The following is a 21,295-nucleotide window of genomic DNA, read 5'->3' on the forward strand; positions in this document are numbered from 1 at the left end:
ATATCATGGTTAGCATTTTCATGAGATGTATTATGAGACTCCCCAAAATATAATCTGGATTGCAGCACTAGGAAACTAAGGATATATGCTATTAGTGTAAAAGCAGCTAAATATATATTAAGATCAAGACTAAAGATGCATCTGAGTGTGTAGCCCTTATGTTTCAGTTAGAATGATATAAAGCAGGACTAGTGCTATATTTCAGTTAGAATAACAGAATCTAAGAATGGTCTCTGCATTACAGTTAGGGTGATATAAATCAAAAGTTGTTGCTATATATAATTTGTTGCTTGGGCTTAACATTCTACTTGGACTTGTTGCAAGTATTCAGACCAGTACTTTAGTCAGAAGATAACTCTTAACCCTTTTAATATAAAACTACCCAAGATCACCCATGCAACTACGATACAAACTTCATATTTTAAAGTGAACTAAAACCTTCCATAAAGAATTCATATAATAATTTCAGTTAGAGTGACATAAACCAAGAGTGAGCTCTACAATTCATGTAGAGTAACATGGAATAGGGATAGTCCCTACTTTTAACTTAGAATGATATAAACTATGACTTGTTATATATTTCAGTTAGGATGACATAAACGAGGGGTGTTCTCTTTAGTTCAACAGACAAAGAAAAGCTCTCCTACCTCAGGTGCTATATAGTCAGGTGTGCCACAAAAGGTTCTGGTAGTTTTGTCCTGAATAATTCCTTCTTTGCACATGCCAAAATCTGCTATCTTGATATGGCCTTCACAGTCCAACATCACATTATCCAGTTTTAAATCCCTAGTGTAGAAAGAGAAAAAAAGAAAATTAATTATTAAATAGCTACTTTCTTGTATTTATTGTTTCAGAAGTAAGGGCCTTGTCTAAAATAGTTTTTCTATCTTTAGTCTGTGACTTGTCTCAAACAGGATTTGTAAAATGCAAATAGAGTTGTTAGAGATAGTATAATTAGAATGATAATAGTTTCAAAACTTTGACACAAAGCCAGTAATTTTAGAAGTGGTGGTGGAGTGAATTGATTATATCAACCTCAGTGTCCGAATGGTACTTATTTTATTGGCCCCAAAATGATGAAAGGCAGAATCTGAACTCAGAATGCAAAGATGGCTGAAATGCTAAGAATTTTCTCCAGCATGCAAACATTTCTGCCAGCTCACCATCTTATATCATTAGAATGATTAGGTGTTGTTTGAACCAACAAAGTAGCCTCTATGCAATAGTTTTACCTGTGGAAAACAGTCATGGGTGGAACACCTTGATCACAAATTTGCTCAGTCAAGGCTTACTAACAGATACACAACACCACCACCAACACCATCAATGTAATAACCAATGAATCAATGGAAAAGCATTCTGCACAGTTGCTCACCCTATAAGAAATAGCAGCCATATATCCCTCATATTACAACCAACTATTATATGAAATGAAAGATATATTGGATAAGACAACCACAGATAGGCTATGAATGAATAAAAAAGAAGCTAATGGCAGCTGGAACATCTTTCATCAGAGGTCTGCTGAATCAGGGCTGATCTGGGGCTAAACAATATCTAGCATCACACCCTTGAGTGCATGTATAACCTCACTAACACAGAGTGGATTCCAGATTTGAAGATAGTTAAAACAGCAAACAAGATTAAAATTATATTATTTAGAGAGTTTTGTCGATAGTATCAACATGTATTCATATCAGGTTTATTAGATTAGTGTAAAGATATTGATCAGAAAGTAGCTTTAATGAAGTAATATATAACTTGAAATGAGATAGATTTAAGATATAAAAGAGGAATAAAATTAATGAAATAGCACAAAATTTCCTCTGGTTTGTCATGTCTATTAAAGTGGTGGGGCAGCAAAAGTGTCTTCCCTCACTGTATTCTCAGTACACAGTAGGCAAAGACACATTTAACGTCCGTTTTCTGTGCTAGCACGGGTTGGACGGTTCAACTGGGGTCTGGGAAGCCAGAAGACTGCACCAGGCTCCAGTCTGATCTGGCAGTGTTTCTACAGCTGGATGCCCTTCCTAATGCCAACCACTCCGTGAGTGTAGTGGGTGCTTTTTACGTGCCACCAGCACAGAAGCCAGTCAAGGCAGTGCTGGCATTGGCCACGTTTGGATGGTGCTTTTTACGTGCCACTGGCACAGGTATCACAACTACTATTTCCATTTGATATTCATTTTGATGCTGATGTACTTGACTCAATAGGTCTCCTCAAGCACAGAAACCAGTGAAGGCAGTGCTGGCATCGGCCACGTTTGGATGGTGCTTTTTACATGCCGCCGGCACAGGTATCGGTATGCAATTATCAAAACTATATCAATGTTAGACATAATTAAATCAAACAATTTAATCGGCAAGTTAGTTTTGAAAGCTGATTCTGGTTTGGGACCTCTGAATATATTCATGGTAGCAAATTTCTTAGGAAAAATATAAATACCACAGCTTCTAACTATATTTGCTTATAGAAACAGTGTGATATTGTTGTGTGTGTGTGTGTGTGTGTGTGTGTGTGTGTGTGTGTGAAAGAGAGAGAGAGAGAGAGAGGTACAGGAAGTGAAGAAGGGATTACTATAAAGGATGATACAGAAGAGATTATCAGTAACAATAGGTTGCATGTTGATACTACAATTAATATGAAACTATGCTGATTTGACTTTAAAAATACTGTTGAGAAAAGATGGTTAAGGAGATATCAGTTTCCATCCATATTCTGATCCTACTCTCATGTGACATGGACAGAATGGTTCTATAAATATGAGGATTTTCAAATAAATTGTTGAAGTACGTAAGAATAAATTCCTATTCTGTCATTAAACACTCATATGAAGTTGGTGTACTTGCAGCTAGGTAGACTGAGGATAGTAAAGATTAAAACATTTTTTGAGGAGAACACCATAACAGATGTAGGAGCAAAGTTTGAAATTATTCAACAAAGAACTGGTGGCCCAGTTTGTTTAGATCTTTGATATCAGTACCAGCATTAAGTAGTGATCTGGAAGAATCATTACTATGTTGGACAAAATACTTAGGGGCATTTCTTCTGACTTGCAAAAGCAAACAGCTGAAACAAGACACATGGATAACATTTCTATCTTACCTGTAAACTATACCTTCGTTGTGAAGGTAAAAAAGACCTATTGCAATTTCTGCTGCATAAAATCTGAAAAAGAAAGTGAAAAATGTCAATATATCAATCATCATCATTGTTCGACCATGGTCGAGACTTTCATAGTCTTTTCAAATGGCTAATAATGTGTCCGCGCGCCACTACTACACACATTGGAAAGCATTGTACAACCAAGTACTAAAGAAGATCTTTCCTCCTCCATGAAACAAAGCTGTTCCCGCTGGACGTCAACCCAGTATTTCTAAGCTACGGACCGAGTGATTTATTGTAAGGTTATCTCCCTAGATAGATTGCCTTTACTACGGCTAAGGAGCCCTTTCTACCCCATATATCAATAATATGACAGCAAACGGATAAGAACAGGGAAGAGTAAACAAAAATGATCATTCAAAATGAGAACAACATAAAACAAGAAATCACTAAATAAAAGAAGAGTCAACAGCACCTGTGCATGATCTACCTGAGGACTTTATCCTAAAATTTAGCTTACTCTCAGTCCTAAAAAATATTCAGTCTTTCTAAAAGATGAAATAATTGCAAGTTAGCAATATCCTGTTTTTTTTTTTGTTTTTTTTTTACAATATTTCATTTACAATAATCTATTTCAAACAGGACAAATCATTTCAAAAACATGAATTCCAATGGACACCAATATATCTATGATAAAAATGGGGAAAACTATTCATATATGAAAACCTAGAAAATTGAAATATTCAGACTATGAAGACTGAAAACAGAAATGGTCCTCATAAAGCAGGGATAATACTGTACAATATTATATGTGTTATTTTACTGTTACAGAGAAATATTTAGTGACAAGATGAATGGTGTTCTTTTAACCATCTATCGACCATTCCTAGTAGCCTGTTCTTCAGTTGAAATGGTCCAACACCAGTAAGGATGATTTAGATATAATAATTGTAAAAGCTAACCACAACATCATTTGTCTATACCAAAATTCCAAAGCTGCAGTGTATGTTACATATTGTAAAAATGAATCACAAGGAATTGAATGTAGAAGACATTGGTGCCTCATGCCAAAGTCTGGTCATATGGATCACTGTCATTCCTATCATTAAATTGTGTTTGTTCTCAGTCTAGAAAAACTTATAATGTGGCTATTCAACAACAGACCCAGAGATGTCTTATTTGACTATCTACAATATGTTGGTAGAAAAGCAATTATGATAAATGATTGCCAGAGAGATCACAGAAGCCTTTAAAATTGGGCACTCAACGAAACACTATTTTTAGCTTATGTTGACTTCCAGATCATTCCTGTTGAACTTCTTTTATACAGAAACCACTGATACTGCTGCAGTGAATACGAAATCGTTTTTACAAGATATAAAAGAATAAGATTACTGTTAATTAAAATAATGTAGAATTAATTATCAGGACCTCAAAAAAAAAATGATATTCTTGAAGAGACAGGCTCTTTTGTCTTGGCCCCAAAATGGTGGGTTATGAGATCATCTTGATCACCATTTTAAGGCTAAATAAAGTAACAAACAACATAGAATATTGTAGAAAGTAACTTAGAATTCAAAATGCAGAGCATAATTCTGTTACTAGAAAGAAATAGTATAGGAAATTTTAAAATGTGTGAAAATAGAATTAAGTCACTTTTCTGGGGATAGGTGTACCTTAATGATGGTTCACATCCCCTATTCATTACACTACAGAGCAACTTTAGTTAGACCGAACTTTGGGATGTGATATAAATAAAGCAAATGCTAAGTAGTAAGTTGTAAAGTCAGTAGTAAAGAGCAAAGCAAATCAACAATTTTGTGAGATGATGTTAAAATGACAGAATAGTAGTAACATGATACTATTGAACAAACACATGATATTACATACAGTAAGTACAGTAATAGTACAGTGATATAATTGTGAACAGCAATAATAACAGTATTATAGCATACTAGCAGTATCGCCCGGCGTTGCTCGGGTTTGTAAGGGAAATAACTATATAAGCATTTTTAGAGAGTTATAGCCAAAACATAGCAAAAAAATGCATTAAAAATGGAAAAAAATTATGGTAAATTTTTTTTAAATCGTTGACTCATCGTAGACATTTTTAGAGAGTTACTTCCCTTATATAATAGCGAAAAAATGCATTAAAATGGAGAAAAATGATGGTAAATTTTTTTTTAAATCATAGACTCATCGTAGAAGCGCGCTAATACCCAGAAGGGCTCGATATGAATCACGGCTATAAGATACCCGGTTTTGGTTAAACTGCACCGCAAAATGTGGGAGTAGTTAGGAATCTAAATCGTACTAAAGATAGTAGATGCATGATACTACAAAAAAAAAAACAACAAAAAACAAAAAAACACAGTACTAGCACTGTAACACAAAAGTTTTCAATTGTTCTGCCAACTGAACTATATACAAAGCTCATTCAATTCCTATTTAACCCTTTCATTATCTGATTTATTTTGAAATGCTCTGTGTTTCTTTCAATTAATTTTAAATATAATAAAGAACTCAGTAAAATAACTTAGTTAAGAACTTAAATTGTGACTAAGGTTTGGTGGAAAATTTTAATTCAAAACTTATGAAAACAAGACATTTGTACTACAGAGCCAGAGGCGCTTCCAGTCAGGTTGGTATCAAAAAAGGTTAAAAGTGGTTGAAAATTCCACAGACACTTGTATAGTTAATAAAATTCTTAGAGAGAATCAAGGTAACACAGTGTGACATGGCTGGACCTTTGAATTACAGGTGCAATTCATCCAACAGGCTTTCATACATTTTTCTCTCTATCCAATTTCACTTACAAGGCATGGGTTGATTCAAGACTAAAGTAAATGACACTCGACAAAGATGCCATGCAGTGGAATTAAAACCCTTGACCATTTGATTGAGAACTGAACTACTTATTCACTCAGCCACGCATTTAAAACAACAGTGCAATAACAGTAATAGCATGGTACTCTTATTCTTTTACTAGTTCCAGCTTGCAAGCTGCAGCCATGCTGGGGCACCGCTGTTAGTTTTGCAACAGTTTCATTATTTGAAAGCCTCTTCTGATTTGTGGCATTTGGTGAGGGAGGAAGTTTGATGTTGTTGCTCTCATTTGTGCTTCCTACCATGAGGTTGGTTTACCTAGGACTCTTGATAGGAGGAGATCCAGTTTTGAAGACACCAGCATCCACCCCATGTAGGTCTCTCAAGTTTTGGGGGAGGATACTGAAGAGCTGTGAGCCCTTGATATCCAAGATTTTGCTGCATCTGATCCTGTATCATGATGGCAATGTTGTGATCTTTGGCACTATGCTGTCATGCCCATTTCTGGTGTTTGTTGTAACATTCAATGCCAAAGTTAGTTTGCATGTCTTTCCCACCTTTGTTCTAGGTAGTGGAGACTCCCTTGGTAGTATTATAGCAATACAATACAGTAACAATACGGAGTGACACAATCTTACAGTAAAACAATGGTATAACAACACAACAGTAGAATAACTGTAGTAATACATTAACACAATTTCGGTTCTAGTAATAATACAATGACATAACACTACAATAACATTAAAGTAACAATAATATCATTGTAACATAACAGTAGAATGCAGAAATAAAACATTGCATTATAGCAAGAGTTTACAGCACAGTACAGTGACCATATGCATAGATGTGTTGCAGTAACATTAAAATATTACATTAAAAAAATCCTCAAACAAAAAGAAACTGAAGTGTACTTACACTGCTACAGGTTCTTTGAACTTGCCCTCCTGTTGGATTCGGTACATAAGGTCACCACCATTAACATACTCCATCACAAAATACAACCGATCCTGTCAAAAGATACACAAAACAGAAGTAGCCTGAGAAATGATGATAATCTGAAAAAGGCATTGTGGCCTCCTTTGTAGCCTACACTAAATATACTTTCCTGTCAAACTGGAGATCCAGGTTTGTAATCAAACCTGGATCTCAAAGCAGTTTATTTCATATTTTAAGAGCAAAAATCATGGATGCAACTCATCACAACTCTGACTTTCTTCAAATGGCCCATTCACCATCCATGACCTTATTGCAGGGTCTCCAGGATTGGTGAAAGAATTTGATATCCTCAGACCAGAGACATGGTTTAAAGTGCTTGCTTGATGCTGTTGTTTGTCTCTAGTTCCCAGAGAAAAACTTGTCTGGCCATGGGGAAATATTCTCTAACTTGGAAACAAATGAGGGTTGGTAACAGGTCAGATGATTTGCTACAGAAAATCTGCCATAAAAATTTCCATCTAATCCCATGCAAGCATGGAAATATGGTCATTAACTGAATGATGATGATTTATATTTGTTTGCAATGTTTAACGGTGAAGGACACAAGCACTGGCTTTGGCTCTCACACCTCCCACCAACAGAAAAAAAACAAACAAAACAAACTAATTCTTTCAATCAAAAATATCTTGTAGTTGTTCTAAGTTGTGTAGATACTTCCTTTCCATTCTTGTGAATGGAAAAATAGTAAGTGAGTGAACCATAGGAAATCTACAACCAGCAAAGCTATTCTTCATGAAAAAGCAAAGAATAAAATAACCTTCAATTGTGCATTGAAGCCAATTTCTCTAGTGTTAGTTTGATAAAGGTCATTGTGGACGAAAGTAATCATGTGAAACCAGTTACGCTTGTAATTATCATATTGTGGTAAAGAACTCATCCAGTGTGCCACACTCATTGAGTTTGTATACTGTTATCTCCAACTGTATTACTATTTGGTATTAGTTTTCACAACTGGGATTGAGGTTGTTTTGTTTTCAGGAAAAGGAGTGGGGTCCTTTTTGTGTCCACCTATATCTCAGAAAACCCACTGTCATCTCTGAATGTTGTTCTTCTTTGGTCATTTCATGTTACTGCAAATGTGGCCTTGTACCAGTGTGACTAATTTTCTGCTGCTTCTAGAATGATGAGTCAACAAAGTTTTTGTAAGATAATTTAAATATATCGAGTTGTTTTCCTTACATTAACCTGAGACATATAATGATGTGTAGATAATTGTGTATCCTTGGGTGAAAGTGTTTCAGTATGTCCAACATTTTTTTTCTCATTCGGTACTTTTCGCCCGCGTGTGTCAGTCATAATAAACATGTTGAACGTGTATTGTAATCAAACTTTGTTACAAGAAAGTTGTATACAGGAAATCAAATATCAGTAAAACCCTGTTGAAATAATTTTTGTATTTAAGTTTGTCTTATTTTGCAGTCTACTGTACACTTGCCATACATTTGTATATACATGCAGTACACCTGCATGATGTTACATACAGATAGAAAATAAATGGCTCCAAAATTTTTAAACCATTGTTGCTCTTTGTTATCACAATAGTGATTGTGACCCCACTTGCCTAAGCAGCAAGATATACTGATCATCCTTAGCTTTCATGGATAAGACAGGATTTTCTAAGAGGTAGATTTTCTATGGCCATATGTTCTTCCTGCCACCAATGCTCCCTTATTTCCATTCACAGTTATATTTCCCCATAACCAGACATCATCATCATTCCATGTCTGCTGTCCATGCTGGCATGGGTTGGATGGTTTGACTGGGCTGGCATGCTGGAAGGCTGCACCAGACTCCAGTTTGATTTGACATGATTTTCTATGGCTGGATGCCCTTCCTTATGCCAACCACTCTGAGAGTGAAATGGCTGCTTTTATGTGCTACCGGCATGTTTACACAAAAGATTAAGGACAAATATCATTTCCTGTACGATGGTGATGCTCATTTACAACTATTATATGGTGTCAAGACAAAAGATTCACACACAAACACAGGGGAGAGAGAAAGAAGAGGGGAGAGAGAGAGGGAAGAGAGAATAATATAAGAATATTTATAATATATGAGTCTTGCAAAACAAGTATATATATTATGTATATTACAATGCACACAGATATTTACAAAACGAATACAAAGTCCACTCGGAAGTTTCACGTGGAAAGGAAATAATAATTTTGAAAATCAGCTCAATGATTCTGAAAGTTAATGTCACTTCTATGATGAACTTAGCTGAAAGGCATATTTTAATATAGCACAGCAAGTTGAAAGTTTCCACTGACATTCCATAGCATATTTTCATTGAGGACTTCATTAGTCCAGACCAATATACATTCATCCGTCCTATATACATCAACTGATACTTCTAATATCCAACCACTGCCACAGCTGGTTTGACTTATGCCTGTCATGTAGGCTAACATGATGCATCTAACAGATTACATTGGTCTCATTTCTCTCAATCCTCTACAAACTCCTACATTCAAAACTGATATCTTGTTACCATGTTTGGCATATCAGATTTCTCAATTATTTATTCTGTAAATAAATCCAAGCAACAAAAGTGGGAAATGTGAACTAACCATAGTTTGGAAACAAGAATGCAGTTGGACAAGGAATGGAGGTTTGTTTGCAAGAGCCAGAACTCTCTTCTCTATCATTGTACATTCAACATCATCATCCTGAATGATGACATCTTTCTTTAGAATTTTTATGGCGTATAACTCATCTGTGCTCTTCCGTTCTGCTAAAACAACCTAAATTGAAAGAAAGAAGCAAATAAATCACATCAACATTCATAAACGGATCAATAGGATTGCAGTTGTTTAGCCCCAGGTCGAGACCTGGAGTTACTTGATTTGTAATTAATTTTAATGACTTCAAATACCATCAAATTCAAGCCCTGGTGCCTACATTAAGAACCAATATTATTTCATGAATGTAGTGTCTGGTAGAACCAGTGAAATGTCACACTTAATAGCTTCAGTTACTTAGATACATCCTTTTATATTCTGAATTCAGTTCCTACCAGGGCCTAATTTGCCTTTCTTTCCTCTGGGGCTGATTAAACAACATACCAGCCAAGTTTAATCGCCTCAATACTTACCTCAGTTAGAAATCAATATTATTTAGTCAGTAAGAAAGGAACCATTAGCATGATCATTGCTGGCCTATTGACTCAATAAAGTGTTTGATGTTTGGTCTGATTTTCAGCAGGTTGGTGCCAACAGTAAAAAAACATTGGTAGGGTTGTGGATACACAAAGTTTCAGAGGGATTTAGCAAAGTCTTCAGTGTAAATGAAGGTAGGTGCATTGGAGAGAAAGAATTTCCCAAGCAAAGGTTGAAGATGAAGTTTGATGGCTCTCTATTTCATTTAAAACCTGCTATAGCTCTGGTTGGATTAAAAGGAAAATAGAAAATATACAGACTTAACACTTTCGTTACTATATTTCTGACCAAAATACACACCATATGTGTTTCAATTAATTTCTAACGTAATCATAAATTTAGTCTGGTTTCATTTAACAACTATAACTTTTTTATTTATCAATATATTAATCTGATTTTTGGAAGATAATTTAATGAAATGTTCTCAACCAATTCTATACTATAATTTTTGTCACAAAGTGACTCTAATTGCAGGTAGATACAAGTAAATTCAACAAAATATAAAATTATTAAAATTTTGTTCAAACATCGCTATAGAAAATGGGTTATTAGCTAATATTCAATTGGGTATACAACAAAATTTTACGATAGAATTTGTTATTCTGGGTAACTTTCTGATACCCATAATAATATTTATGGCAAAATAGTCTTAATTTCATTTAAGGTTGTGGGAAACCACTAACTATCCTTTCTTTCGCTTTGTTTGCATTTAGCGTAACGGTTCGTTTCTGCCGTAATGATTTCAAATAGGCTCATTCGAAAAAGTAAAAAGAAATAGTCTAAGGCTTTACTCTCCTGGGAAAGTCTGTGGCTTGGTCCAGTTTCTTCAGAAAAATCACCGAAAGAAACAGTTTTTAAATTTTCACTCCATTCAGGTGCCAATTCATTTTCTTTATCGCTGTCGGAGCTCTCGGATTCACTGTTTTCACTTTAGGAAAGTGAAACATCAGATTCATTATCAAATACCACGTGCTTTTTTTTTTCAGTCATAGAGTTAGATTTATGAAGGTCTTCAGTAGAAAATCCTTCGAATTCTGACTCGCTGCTTGATATAATGAAATTCGTATCCATTTTTTGTCAGAATTACAAATTTTGAAAACACAATAGGAACAAATTTCGGAAAAAAATCTCCCAAAATTCACGGAATTAAAATTACACTTCGATTGTTGTACAAAACTGTAGTTGAACTGTTTATGAAGTATAATACGTGTTTTCACGAATGTACTAAAGAGATTTGCTCTGATATTCTCATTTAAATATGAATAGGTAAATACGGGTGGGTTTGGGCGGTTTGGTCACATTAACCAAAATTTTTTTCGGGCGGCTTTGGGCGGTTTGGTAACGAAAGGGTTAATGTTTCATACAGAGTAAGATGAGATTACCATTGTTTCTTTTGGGTGTGGGAGTTAGTAATTCATAACACCATGAATTGGCAGTCACCAGAGCAATACAATGTATTGGTGTTAAGTTATCTAATGAACCAGTCTCTTCTGGTGAAGTTTGAAACTGGTACACTAATTTTATTATTATGCCAAACTTTTAGCAGAAACTATATCAACACACCTAGATAAAGATGGGGGCAAAAGATACTATATTACAATTTAACTCAGCTAAATCTCAATTTAATTCTGCTATATTACAATTTAACTTTGCTTAATCATTATTTAAGTCTATATTATAATCTCAAATCTCAACAATGGAAAATGATGTCAACAAATTGAAACAATGAAAGGTTATCTCTTATTTTGTGAGAGTCTGGTCCATTTATTATTACAAATTCCATTAATGCAATGGATTTAACTTTTTTCTTTTTCTTTCAAAGCTAAACAATTTTAACCTGAAATCAATTCATAATTTATAAAATAGACCAGCCGATGCCAGAAAGAATGTAATTAGATCAGATGCTAAGAAAAAATATTCAGAAGAGAAGAGAAAGATGTGAGGTTGTTAACACTGTTCTGCACTAAAACTGAAACTTACTGCCCACCCCACCTCCATTGCTACCATATTCCTGATCAGCTGATAACAACACCAACATGATTATTACACATTCAATATCTAATTATGTCTAGTTACCTAGTCTGCAAAGCTTGCACTCTCAATATTGATAAAATTGTGGGAAGGAAATGGAACAGTGATGAAAGATAGGTTAGCCAAGAGCTCATTTGAAGTTTTATTCTGAGTTAGACATTTCCATCACCACCACTGCCACAACCCCTACTACCACCTCCACTTCAACTGCTGCAATGAATTTGTCTCCCAACACTGTAAAACAGTAGCCAATCTATTCATAAAAATCACCACTACTTTTTAAAATCATCTTAAATAATCAGTTCCCCAACAGATTGTGTTCTTGTCATCAATTGCTCCCCTATTGTGGATTATGCCAAACTACCTTGCTCCCCTATTGTCTCTATTTAAATAGACCCACTTTACTCCTTTTATTGTAGCCACATTGTGTCTTGACCAATCTTATTGCCTAAAATCATGCCCTTCTGCAAGAATCCCAACCTTTACTGTCATCATTACATGTTGCTTTCCCCAAAAACTTACAGCAACTTGAACTAAAGTTTAACTGTATTAATCAAAAGCAAATTCTAGCAATACCAGTTCCAGGAATGTGGAAGAATTATGAATTCTTCCCTTACTATTTGGACAAAGAACAACACATGTACAAATAAAACAAAATTCAAACAGACAAACAAGCAGTTTCTTTAAGAGTATATTATAAAAAAAATATATATATATATTTTTGCAGTTAAACTAAATGTGGTTTAATTGAATTAATAAAATATACATAAATATAGAGCTATTTAGTGGAATTGCTGACATCCTACTGAAAATGCTCATCTTGAAAGTTATGAAATAATGTTTTTTTTACTTGTAGATACTGGAGTCAATACTGAAATTTTAGTGGTATTAAGGCTTTCCTTTCTTCCTTCTTTCTTGGGCCCACAACTCCTGATAGAATTGTAGGGATGTTGTTATGACTATAAGACATATCTCAGGCATTTTAAACTTGTTGGAACTGGCCATCCCACTCTAGGTTTGAACAGAAAAGAGGAAAAATGGTAGAGAAAGAGAGAAAGATCAATGAAGAAGTGAGAGAAGAATCAACCTCAGTTTTAGTCTTACCTGCAATAAAAAAAACAAAAAAACTGACATTGTTGAAATATGAAATATGAAACATTTGTTTACCTTTCCAAAACTGCCTTTGCCGAGCACTGTCATAAAATTGAAATCACTGGCACGAACAAGGTCCTGTTTGCTCATGTTTTGATCATTCAAAGATGATGGAAGATTGCGCTCAGCAATTTGTTGTTTCTAAATAATTAGAAATTAAACTGGTCAGTATATATAAGATAAAGCATTTTGTGAAAAATATACAATCAAAAATTTAAGCATTGGTTTAGTACTTTGGCTTCAAGCATTTCTTTGAAGGCCCCTCAATATTAGTTTAACATTTTCAGCAAGGGATCAGCATTAAATTTCAAACATTAATTAGCCATGTTATACATTACATACATACAGCTGTACTCAAACACGCACGCACACACACATGCACATACACATGCACGCATGCACACACACACACACACACGCACACACACGCACACATCCAGCTCTGACCTAGCAGACCAATGGCTGTTACTAAAATGACAAGGGTGTGATTCACACATGTCAGGTATATTTGAAGATCACACTCTGACATACAGCTGATTACTATGTGCAGTTCAATGCAAAAGTATGGGTATGCTGTATGAAGTGTAGGGTAGGACACTGACTACATTACATCTAGTCCGATCATGTTTTTTTCGCCTATACTATGTTTCTACTTTAGAAAGAAGTGACACACAAATATCATTTTTATTGAAAACAACCTACCAGAGATTGCACTGGTTTTATGATACAAAGATCTCTACTTCTAAAGTTTTCATATTTCAGTTAAAACATTCCATCATAATTTTATTCAAGAAACTTTTATCATGTTTTACACATCAGTTTAATAATGACAGTTATTTTACTAAATCCCTCAAATTGACAGACAGACAGTATATTTTGCAAGAAATATGGCAATGAAAGAGGTTAAAATGATGATAACATATGAATGCCATTTCATATGTAATAAAGAGAAGAAAAAAGAGGTTGTAATATTCATGCCTTTGCTAGGGCACAATCAATTTTAGTTAAATAATTGTAACTAGGAAAGGAGATCAAATTTCTAGGTTAACTGATCAGAGTAGCCTATGTGCATTGTAATAGTGAGCTCCACCCATGTTCAACTACATGCTTTTTGACTGAAATCTACTTAGGATGCAGTCCTATTAACCTATTAACAAAAGATTCATTGATTTAAGTCAACTTAGACACAACTATGTTCATTTTCATGATTGAAATCACTTAAGATTTTGTTATCTTCCTCTTTAGGCCTTTTACTCACTATTCCAGATTTTAAACACTTTTGGAAGCAAATTTCAATAACTTCCAAATTTACTTCCAAAACGTGAAAAGAAAATTTTGGTTTGTCATACTTAACTGGCATACCATCAATGGAACAGCCTGCTCTTGAAATTAATGAGCAAGCGGCTGAGCACTTCACAGACACATGTACCCTTAATGTAGTTCTCAGGGAGATCCAGCATGACATAGAGTGTGACAAGGCTGGCCCTTTGAAATAAAGGTTCAACTCATTTTTGCCAGCTGAGTGGACTGGAGCAACATGAAATAAAGTGTCTTGCTCAAGGACATAATGCATCACCAGGAATTGAACTCATGACTATCATCATCAGCCAAATTTCCTATCATGTTTTAATCAAGATAAATCAACAGAAAAGACAAGGATAATTACTTCAAATTTGTTCTTCATTTCCTGAATACTTGGAGACAGTTCATCAGGTACTGGGATTCCATAATACTCTCCTTCTTCTTGATTCAGTAACTTAAACCAACCATCTACTGGGTTTTTGATAAGTTCAGAAATACCAAATGACAGCGAGCCCATGAAATCATTGCGTGTAGTGCGGTCCCAATCCCAAACTTCAAAAGATAATCTCTTGGACATATCTTCTGGAGCAATTTCACTGGAAGAGAAGAGAAATCAATAACTTTAGAACAAATTAAGTTCAGAGATCATCTCATGAATGTACTTTTTGTTACAGAAGACAAAAAAAAATATTTAGCGATAAGTGAATAATCTAGTGTGGGGTGGTTCTCCAAAGTTACAAACACTGACCACTTGGTTAAAATGTATTGCTTTTTGATTTTCTAATACTGACCTTTCCATCTTCATTAGGACATCCCATTATAAAATTTAAATCTAAACATAGTCACTATCCTGAAGACAGGAAGAAGCGTACTGAAAGGAATTTGGTTGTTATATTTTCAGATTGAAAAAATTATGTAGAATTCTAATACTGCCTTCTTCTGGAAACAGTTGGCTCCATCTGAACAATTTTACAGCATAGAGATAATAACTTGAATAAAACATCCAATTATCTGTGCTGATTTTCTATTTATTGTAGGGTATACTGCTCTATTATCTAAGACTGAGAACAAGTGATCATCATTTTGAAGTCATGGAATTCATCAGAAGAGAACTGGTTACTACTTGGAGCAGGGTGAGAAACAGATGGAGCTAACCAGACACAAAGCAAGACATTTTTAGGGTGAAAACCCACTTTTGGGGTGGCTAAGGGTGGCTCATGTCGCTTACTCCAGGATCGCTTTCTCTGAACGTTTCGGTAGATAATCCATTTCTCATCACCAGTCACAATTTGTTTTAAAAAGGTGCGTTTTTATTCCGTTTATAAAGTGAATCACAGTTGGAAATGCGATCCAAAAGGTTCTTCTCACCCAACTCATATGGTACCCAAACATTGTAGTGATTTGTGTACCCAAGCTTTACCAGGTGTTCATGAATGACGGATTTTGATAGGTTGAGGCTTTCTGACAATTCTCGGGTTGTGCAATGTGGGTTATTCTCAATTAATGACTTGATTTGGTCATCATCTGTAGTGGATGGTCTGCCTGATTGCTCTTTATCAATCAGGCTACAATCTCCAGCTCGGAACCTTGTGAACCACTTCCATACAGTTCTTTCGGATAAAGAAACATCACTGTAAACTGTGCATATTTCTTTGGTTGCTTGTGAGGCATTTTCCCTTTATGGAAAAAGAAAAGCATCAAGTGCCGAAAATGAACTTTCTTATCTTCTATCTTGAAGGGTTCCAGAATTAAAACAGTTTATAGGAACATAAACCTTCTTCCACGAAAAGATAGCTCAAACTGTGCTTTAAGGTGTAGTCAAATCCTATTTGATGGACTCAACCATGTTCTAAAATAAGCTGAAAGGTAAATACAATAAATTGGCACGAACTTTCCGGATAACCCAATAACTTGTACATTAGCTTGAAAGGTCTCAATTTTTAGGAAATCTGTTACAGAAAATTTGGTTGCTACTTGAAGAAATGAGCCAAAATGTAGAGCCTGATCATATTTTGCTTTTTTGTTCAAATATTGCTATCAGGAGAAAGGAGAATTGTAAAGAACACCTTAATTTACTTTCCTTTGGATCTATTCATATGTTATTTGAGAAAAATCACACACGACACAGCATTAGTACATATTTCTAAGCTTTCTCTGAAACAATTTCTCATTGTACAAAAGCTGTTATAATAATTTCAGTGCAGTGAGAAAGTGAAATACTCTTACGGTGTGAATTAAGGAAACAATATCCGAAATAAATTCTTTAGGCTTATATTTAGCAATTAATGAATGAGAAAGAATACAGACCATACCAAAGAATACAGGTGAAATTTGATTTAATCTTAGATATTTCACCTTGTTTAAAGTGGAATTCTGAACCCTCCAGAAGGTGGGGGCATGTACCACAGTTAGGTCAACCACATTTTTTCACTTTTGGTTCCGTTGTTAATGGATATAGTCTTGCACTGGCTAATATTTTTTTTAATGATTTCGGTTGCATTTTGCTTTTGATAATTTTGTGTGAGCCTAGAATCTTGTTCATTGTTTTATGTTCTGTGAGGGTGGGTAGATTTTGGATGATAATGTTGAAGGCTTCATTGTTTCTAAGATTATGTGTGGATATGTATGGGAGTATTTTTAAGTCTGTTGTAGTATTTCAGTTGACTTCCCTTAACGTTCGTATATCTATTTCCTTAGCTCGCTTAATGCCATCTTTTATTAATGATATTGGGTAATGTCTTTTGATCAGTATTGATCTGAGTTCAAGGAGTCTTCATTCACGAGTATAGGTGTCCGAAACTATGGCACAGATTCTTTTCGCTAGATTATAAGGTATATTAATTTTTATGTGTTTGGGGTGGCATGAGTTGAATAATAGGTATTGTTTAGAATCTGTGGGTTTATAGAAGATGTTCGTTTCGATTTGATTATTGACTATTTTAATTAGGACGTCAAGGAAAAGAAGTTGTTTACTCCTGTGCTCCATGGTGAATTGTATGTTGCTATTAATATTGTTAAGCATTATTTTGAAATCGAGGAGTTTGTCCATGCTGTCTTTCGAAAGTATAAAGCAATCATCCAAATACCTCTTCCAGTTCTCCTTTAAATAGCAATGAAATGAGGTGCCATATTTTTGTTGTGATAATTGGTATATTTCAAGTTCTAGGTAACCCATTACAAGATTCGCAATCACTGGAGAATCTCGGGTTCCCATTGCAATTCCACATTTTTGTTGGTAGTAAACTGTATCGAACATGAAATAGTTGTTCAGTAGGATGAATTTGAGTGCTGCGATTATGAATCTGTGGTTGATGCTTCCTGGGGATCTCCTCTGGGTATTTTTCTAGCCAGAAGGTGATTGCTTCTATACCATAATCGCGTGGGATATTGGTGTACACGTTCACCACATTGAATGATACTAGCAGGGTTCCTTCATTTATTGTCTTCGGGAGGTGGTTGAGCATGTCTAAGTCATCCCTGATGAAGCTTTTCCACATATTTCAGAAATGGTTTGAGTAAGACATCAAGGAAATTGCTCAAATGGTGGGTTTCACAAGCAGGGCTAGCAATGACGGGTCTCAGTTTCAGTCAGGAGGAGGAGGAACATTAATGCATATGCTTGGATAAACTTTGCAAGCTTTACAAATATGTAGGTTTTTGTGTATTTTAGGTAATCTGTAGATTAGACTATTCTACCATTGGACAAATGGTCAATTTCATTTTTTGTGAGGCCCTTTCCATGTATTTGAAGTAAGGAGGATAAGTTTTTAAGTGTCTTCTGTGGGTTGTATTGTACTATCTTCTCATAGTAAATATTGTTTTCCAAAATGGAGAGTATTAAATTTTTGTAGTACTCTGTGTCCATCATCCCTACCGCACTTCCTTTATCAGCTTCTTTAAGGTGAAGTTTATATCCTTTTTTAACTCAATTAGGTCTTTCCATTCATTTACATTAAGGTTGGATTTAATTTGTTGATTTCGTAGGGAATTAAAAGGAAAATCGATAATGTGTTCATAAAAAGCATCAAGTGTTTTATTTCTGCCTTTTGTAGGACAGTATTCACTTTTGTTTTTTACTATTGAGTCATATTCGCTCGTGTAGATGCAAAGTACTTCTATGAGGCATATATATATATGTATATATATATATATATATATATATATATATATATATATATATATATATATATATATATGTATGGTTAATGAGAGAGACTGAAGGTGGAGGATATGAGAATCTTTATTGATTCCCACAACTGTTTCAACCCATCTAGTATTGATCAATGCTAGATGGGTTGAAACAATTGTAGTGATCAATAAACGTTCTTGTATCTTCCATCTTCTGTTTCTCACATTAATTAAATACCCATCAATCACTGAGCCAGTGAATGTGCTTTACCACCAAACTACCAGGTGTATACCACATGGTTTATTAACAAATAATAATAATATATATATATATATATATATATATATATATATATATATATATATATATATATATATTTATGTATGCATATGGAGAGAGAGAGAGAGAGAGAGAGACAGACAGAGAGAGTTGAAGGAAGTATAGGAATCAGAGAGCATCAGAGCCAGGGAAGATTTCTGTAAGTAATAAACCAGCTTACAATGTGAACGTGTCAGTCCAAACAGGGTTCAGAGTAGCTTTTGTTCTTTTGGTCTTTTTCTTGGTTTTGTTTGATTCATCTGGAATAAGTTTCACTTTCACATACGGATCAGCTAATCCATTTGGATCCATTGGCACCAGGTTTTTTGCTTCTAGGACTGGAAAAAACAAATAAAGTATGAAAATGTAATGTTTCATTTACAGAGAGTAACTTTTGGCATTAACTGAGTCAGCTAGGGCAGGGGGCTCTTCAAAGCTACAAACACTGGCCTAGATTCTTACACAAAATAAAAAAATAAAAACAACTAGGGCAATAGTGTAAATATTTTTATACTACCCAACCCCATTCAATGACAGGTTAAGATCTCAGGATGACCTGTACTCAACACTATAAGTTAAAAAAAGGCATGATTGTGTAGTTAAACAATTTGTTTCAAAACAATGTAGTTAAGGCTCAAGCCTACTGCATGACACTTGGGCAATTGTCTACCACCATAATCTTGAATTGACTAATACTGAGTGGAATTTGGTAGATGGAAACTGTGAAAAAGGTCATATGGCAAGATCAGCAAAGAGGTCAATAGCACATTGACAAAGGTTGAAAACACTCTTGGATCCCATACTAACAGTTTCTTCCACAAAATAGGGATAACAGCTGCCTGTCAGAGAGAAATGAGCCCCGTGAGGTGAAGTGGCTGCGGCAGCAAGTGTCACTGGCCATTCTCCACAGTAACACCATCATGGTCATTACTGCAGGGTGTGGCTGAGCACCTCATTTGTTCTGGGGTATGTGACCCATCGTCTCTTCCCACTCCATCTTCTACTGCCTTATCCACCCCCACATTTTTGTCCTTTCTTTTTCTTTCTTATGTTTCTTCTTTCCTGTTTCCTTGTATTTAAATGTTCGAATAAACTAAAGATATTTCATCTCTGGCAGACTGTACAAAAAATGCCTAGAGCAGCAGGAATCAAAGAAAAGGCACAGCTCCAAATCACAGGTTGCATACCATTATTACATACAACTGCTTGAGTGTTTCCACACAATTTTCAACAACCACTAAAGTGATTTTGTTACCAATACTGATGTTCATGAATAAGTAAAACCCACCAGCATTGAGGCTAATATTGCAGCTGCAGTAGAGAGAGCATGTTTCTAGGGTGGAGTATCTTTACCTGTCCAAGATTTTGCTGAATGATGTGTGTGTGTGTGAGAGAGAGAGGGAATGAATAGTGACACATGTATTGGAACTCAGAGGTGAATTACTCTTGCAGCCACTGTGGCTAGGCCTGCCATCTCAAGAAATCAACATAGAAAGATTAGCCTTCTGTACATCGGCAAATCCCTCCTAAACACCACTAAACTGTTGAATAATGTGGTCTGTAAAAGTGAGGTAGAACTGTCATGACTGGAATCCTGTAGATTGAAGCTAACCTGGGACAATACATCAGCCAAAACAGTTGCGTCACACACCGAAGTCTTTCCTATTCAGCTACTTCTTCAGTCCCTTAATTTAGTAAAGCATTTCTTTCAGGTTCTCCTATGCATAGACTTTGGCCCCTACATTCATTTCTCCCCAAACTACTGCAATTCCTTTGCATTTATTGCCTCTATTTCACTGGCACACAATAACAAGGCACTCTCAATAGTCTTCAGTTGGTACAGAGAAAGCCAGACAAACAATACAAGAAAAAAAATAAAAGCAGCAGAAACAAAGAAATGACCTAGATTTCATTCTTATGATAATACCAGCTTCTTTAGAATGGCTGAAATACAAGTTTCAGAGACAAAAGACAACACATCAAAGAGAAAGATTCAGAATTCTTAACAACAAATGCAGAAACATTTGTAAAAAAAAAAAAAATGAAAAGAAAGAGAGACAGTTGCTCTGAAAAAAAAAGCCAAAAAAAAAAGCATGAATATTTTCCTTGTTCATTAATGGAATCTTCCAAGATAACAGAGAATGTAAATAACAAACTAAGTAGGATTCAAGTTAATGAATCTTTATTTTTATTTCCATATATATCAAATTTAAAGAGCAGAATATTTGTCTATAACCCAAGGGTGAGGTGAAAGAATATGGCTTCAGTCCAAGT

The 21,295-nt window shown here is 35.0% G+C and overlaps 1 protein-coding gene across 4 annotated transcripts in view; it reads right to left on the minus strand.

The window, feature by feature from the left end:
* LOC115209909 (calcium-dependent protein kinase C) overlaps window positions 1-21,295 on the minus strand; it is a 385,995-nt gene that overhangs the window by 69,622 nt on the left and 295,078 nt on the right. For all 4 annotated transcript variants that reach the window (XM_029778506.2, XM_029778507.2, XM_029778504.2 and 1 more), the window contains exons 6-12: window positions 19,203-19,359; window positions 14,939-15,170; window positions 13,288-13,413; window positions 9,502-9,675; window positions 6,848-6,939; window positions 3,107-3,169; window positions 648-786 (exon numbers count right to left, since the gene is read on the minus strand). In XM_029778506.2, the coding sequence (XP_029634366.1) occupies window positions 648-786; window positions 3,107-3,169; window positions 6,848-6,939; window positions 9,502-9,675; window positions 13,288-13,413; window positions 14,939-15,170; window positions 19,203-19,359 (983 nt within the window). The remainder of the gene's footprint in view (window positions 1-647; window positions 787-3,106; window positions 3,170-6,847; window positions 6,940-9,501; window positions 9,676-13,287; window positions 13,414-14,938; window positions 15,171-19,202; window positions 19,360-21,295) is intronic.

Source organism: Octopus sinensis, linkage group LG3 (assembly GCF_006345805.1).
Source record: "Octopus sinensis linkage group LG3, ASM634580v1, whole genome shotgun sequence".
Classification (NCBI taxonomy): Eukaryota; Metazoa; Mollusca; class Cephalopoda; order Octopoda; family Octopodidae; genus Octopus; species Octopus sinensis.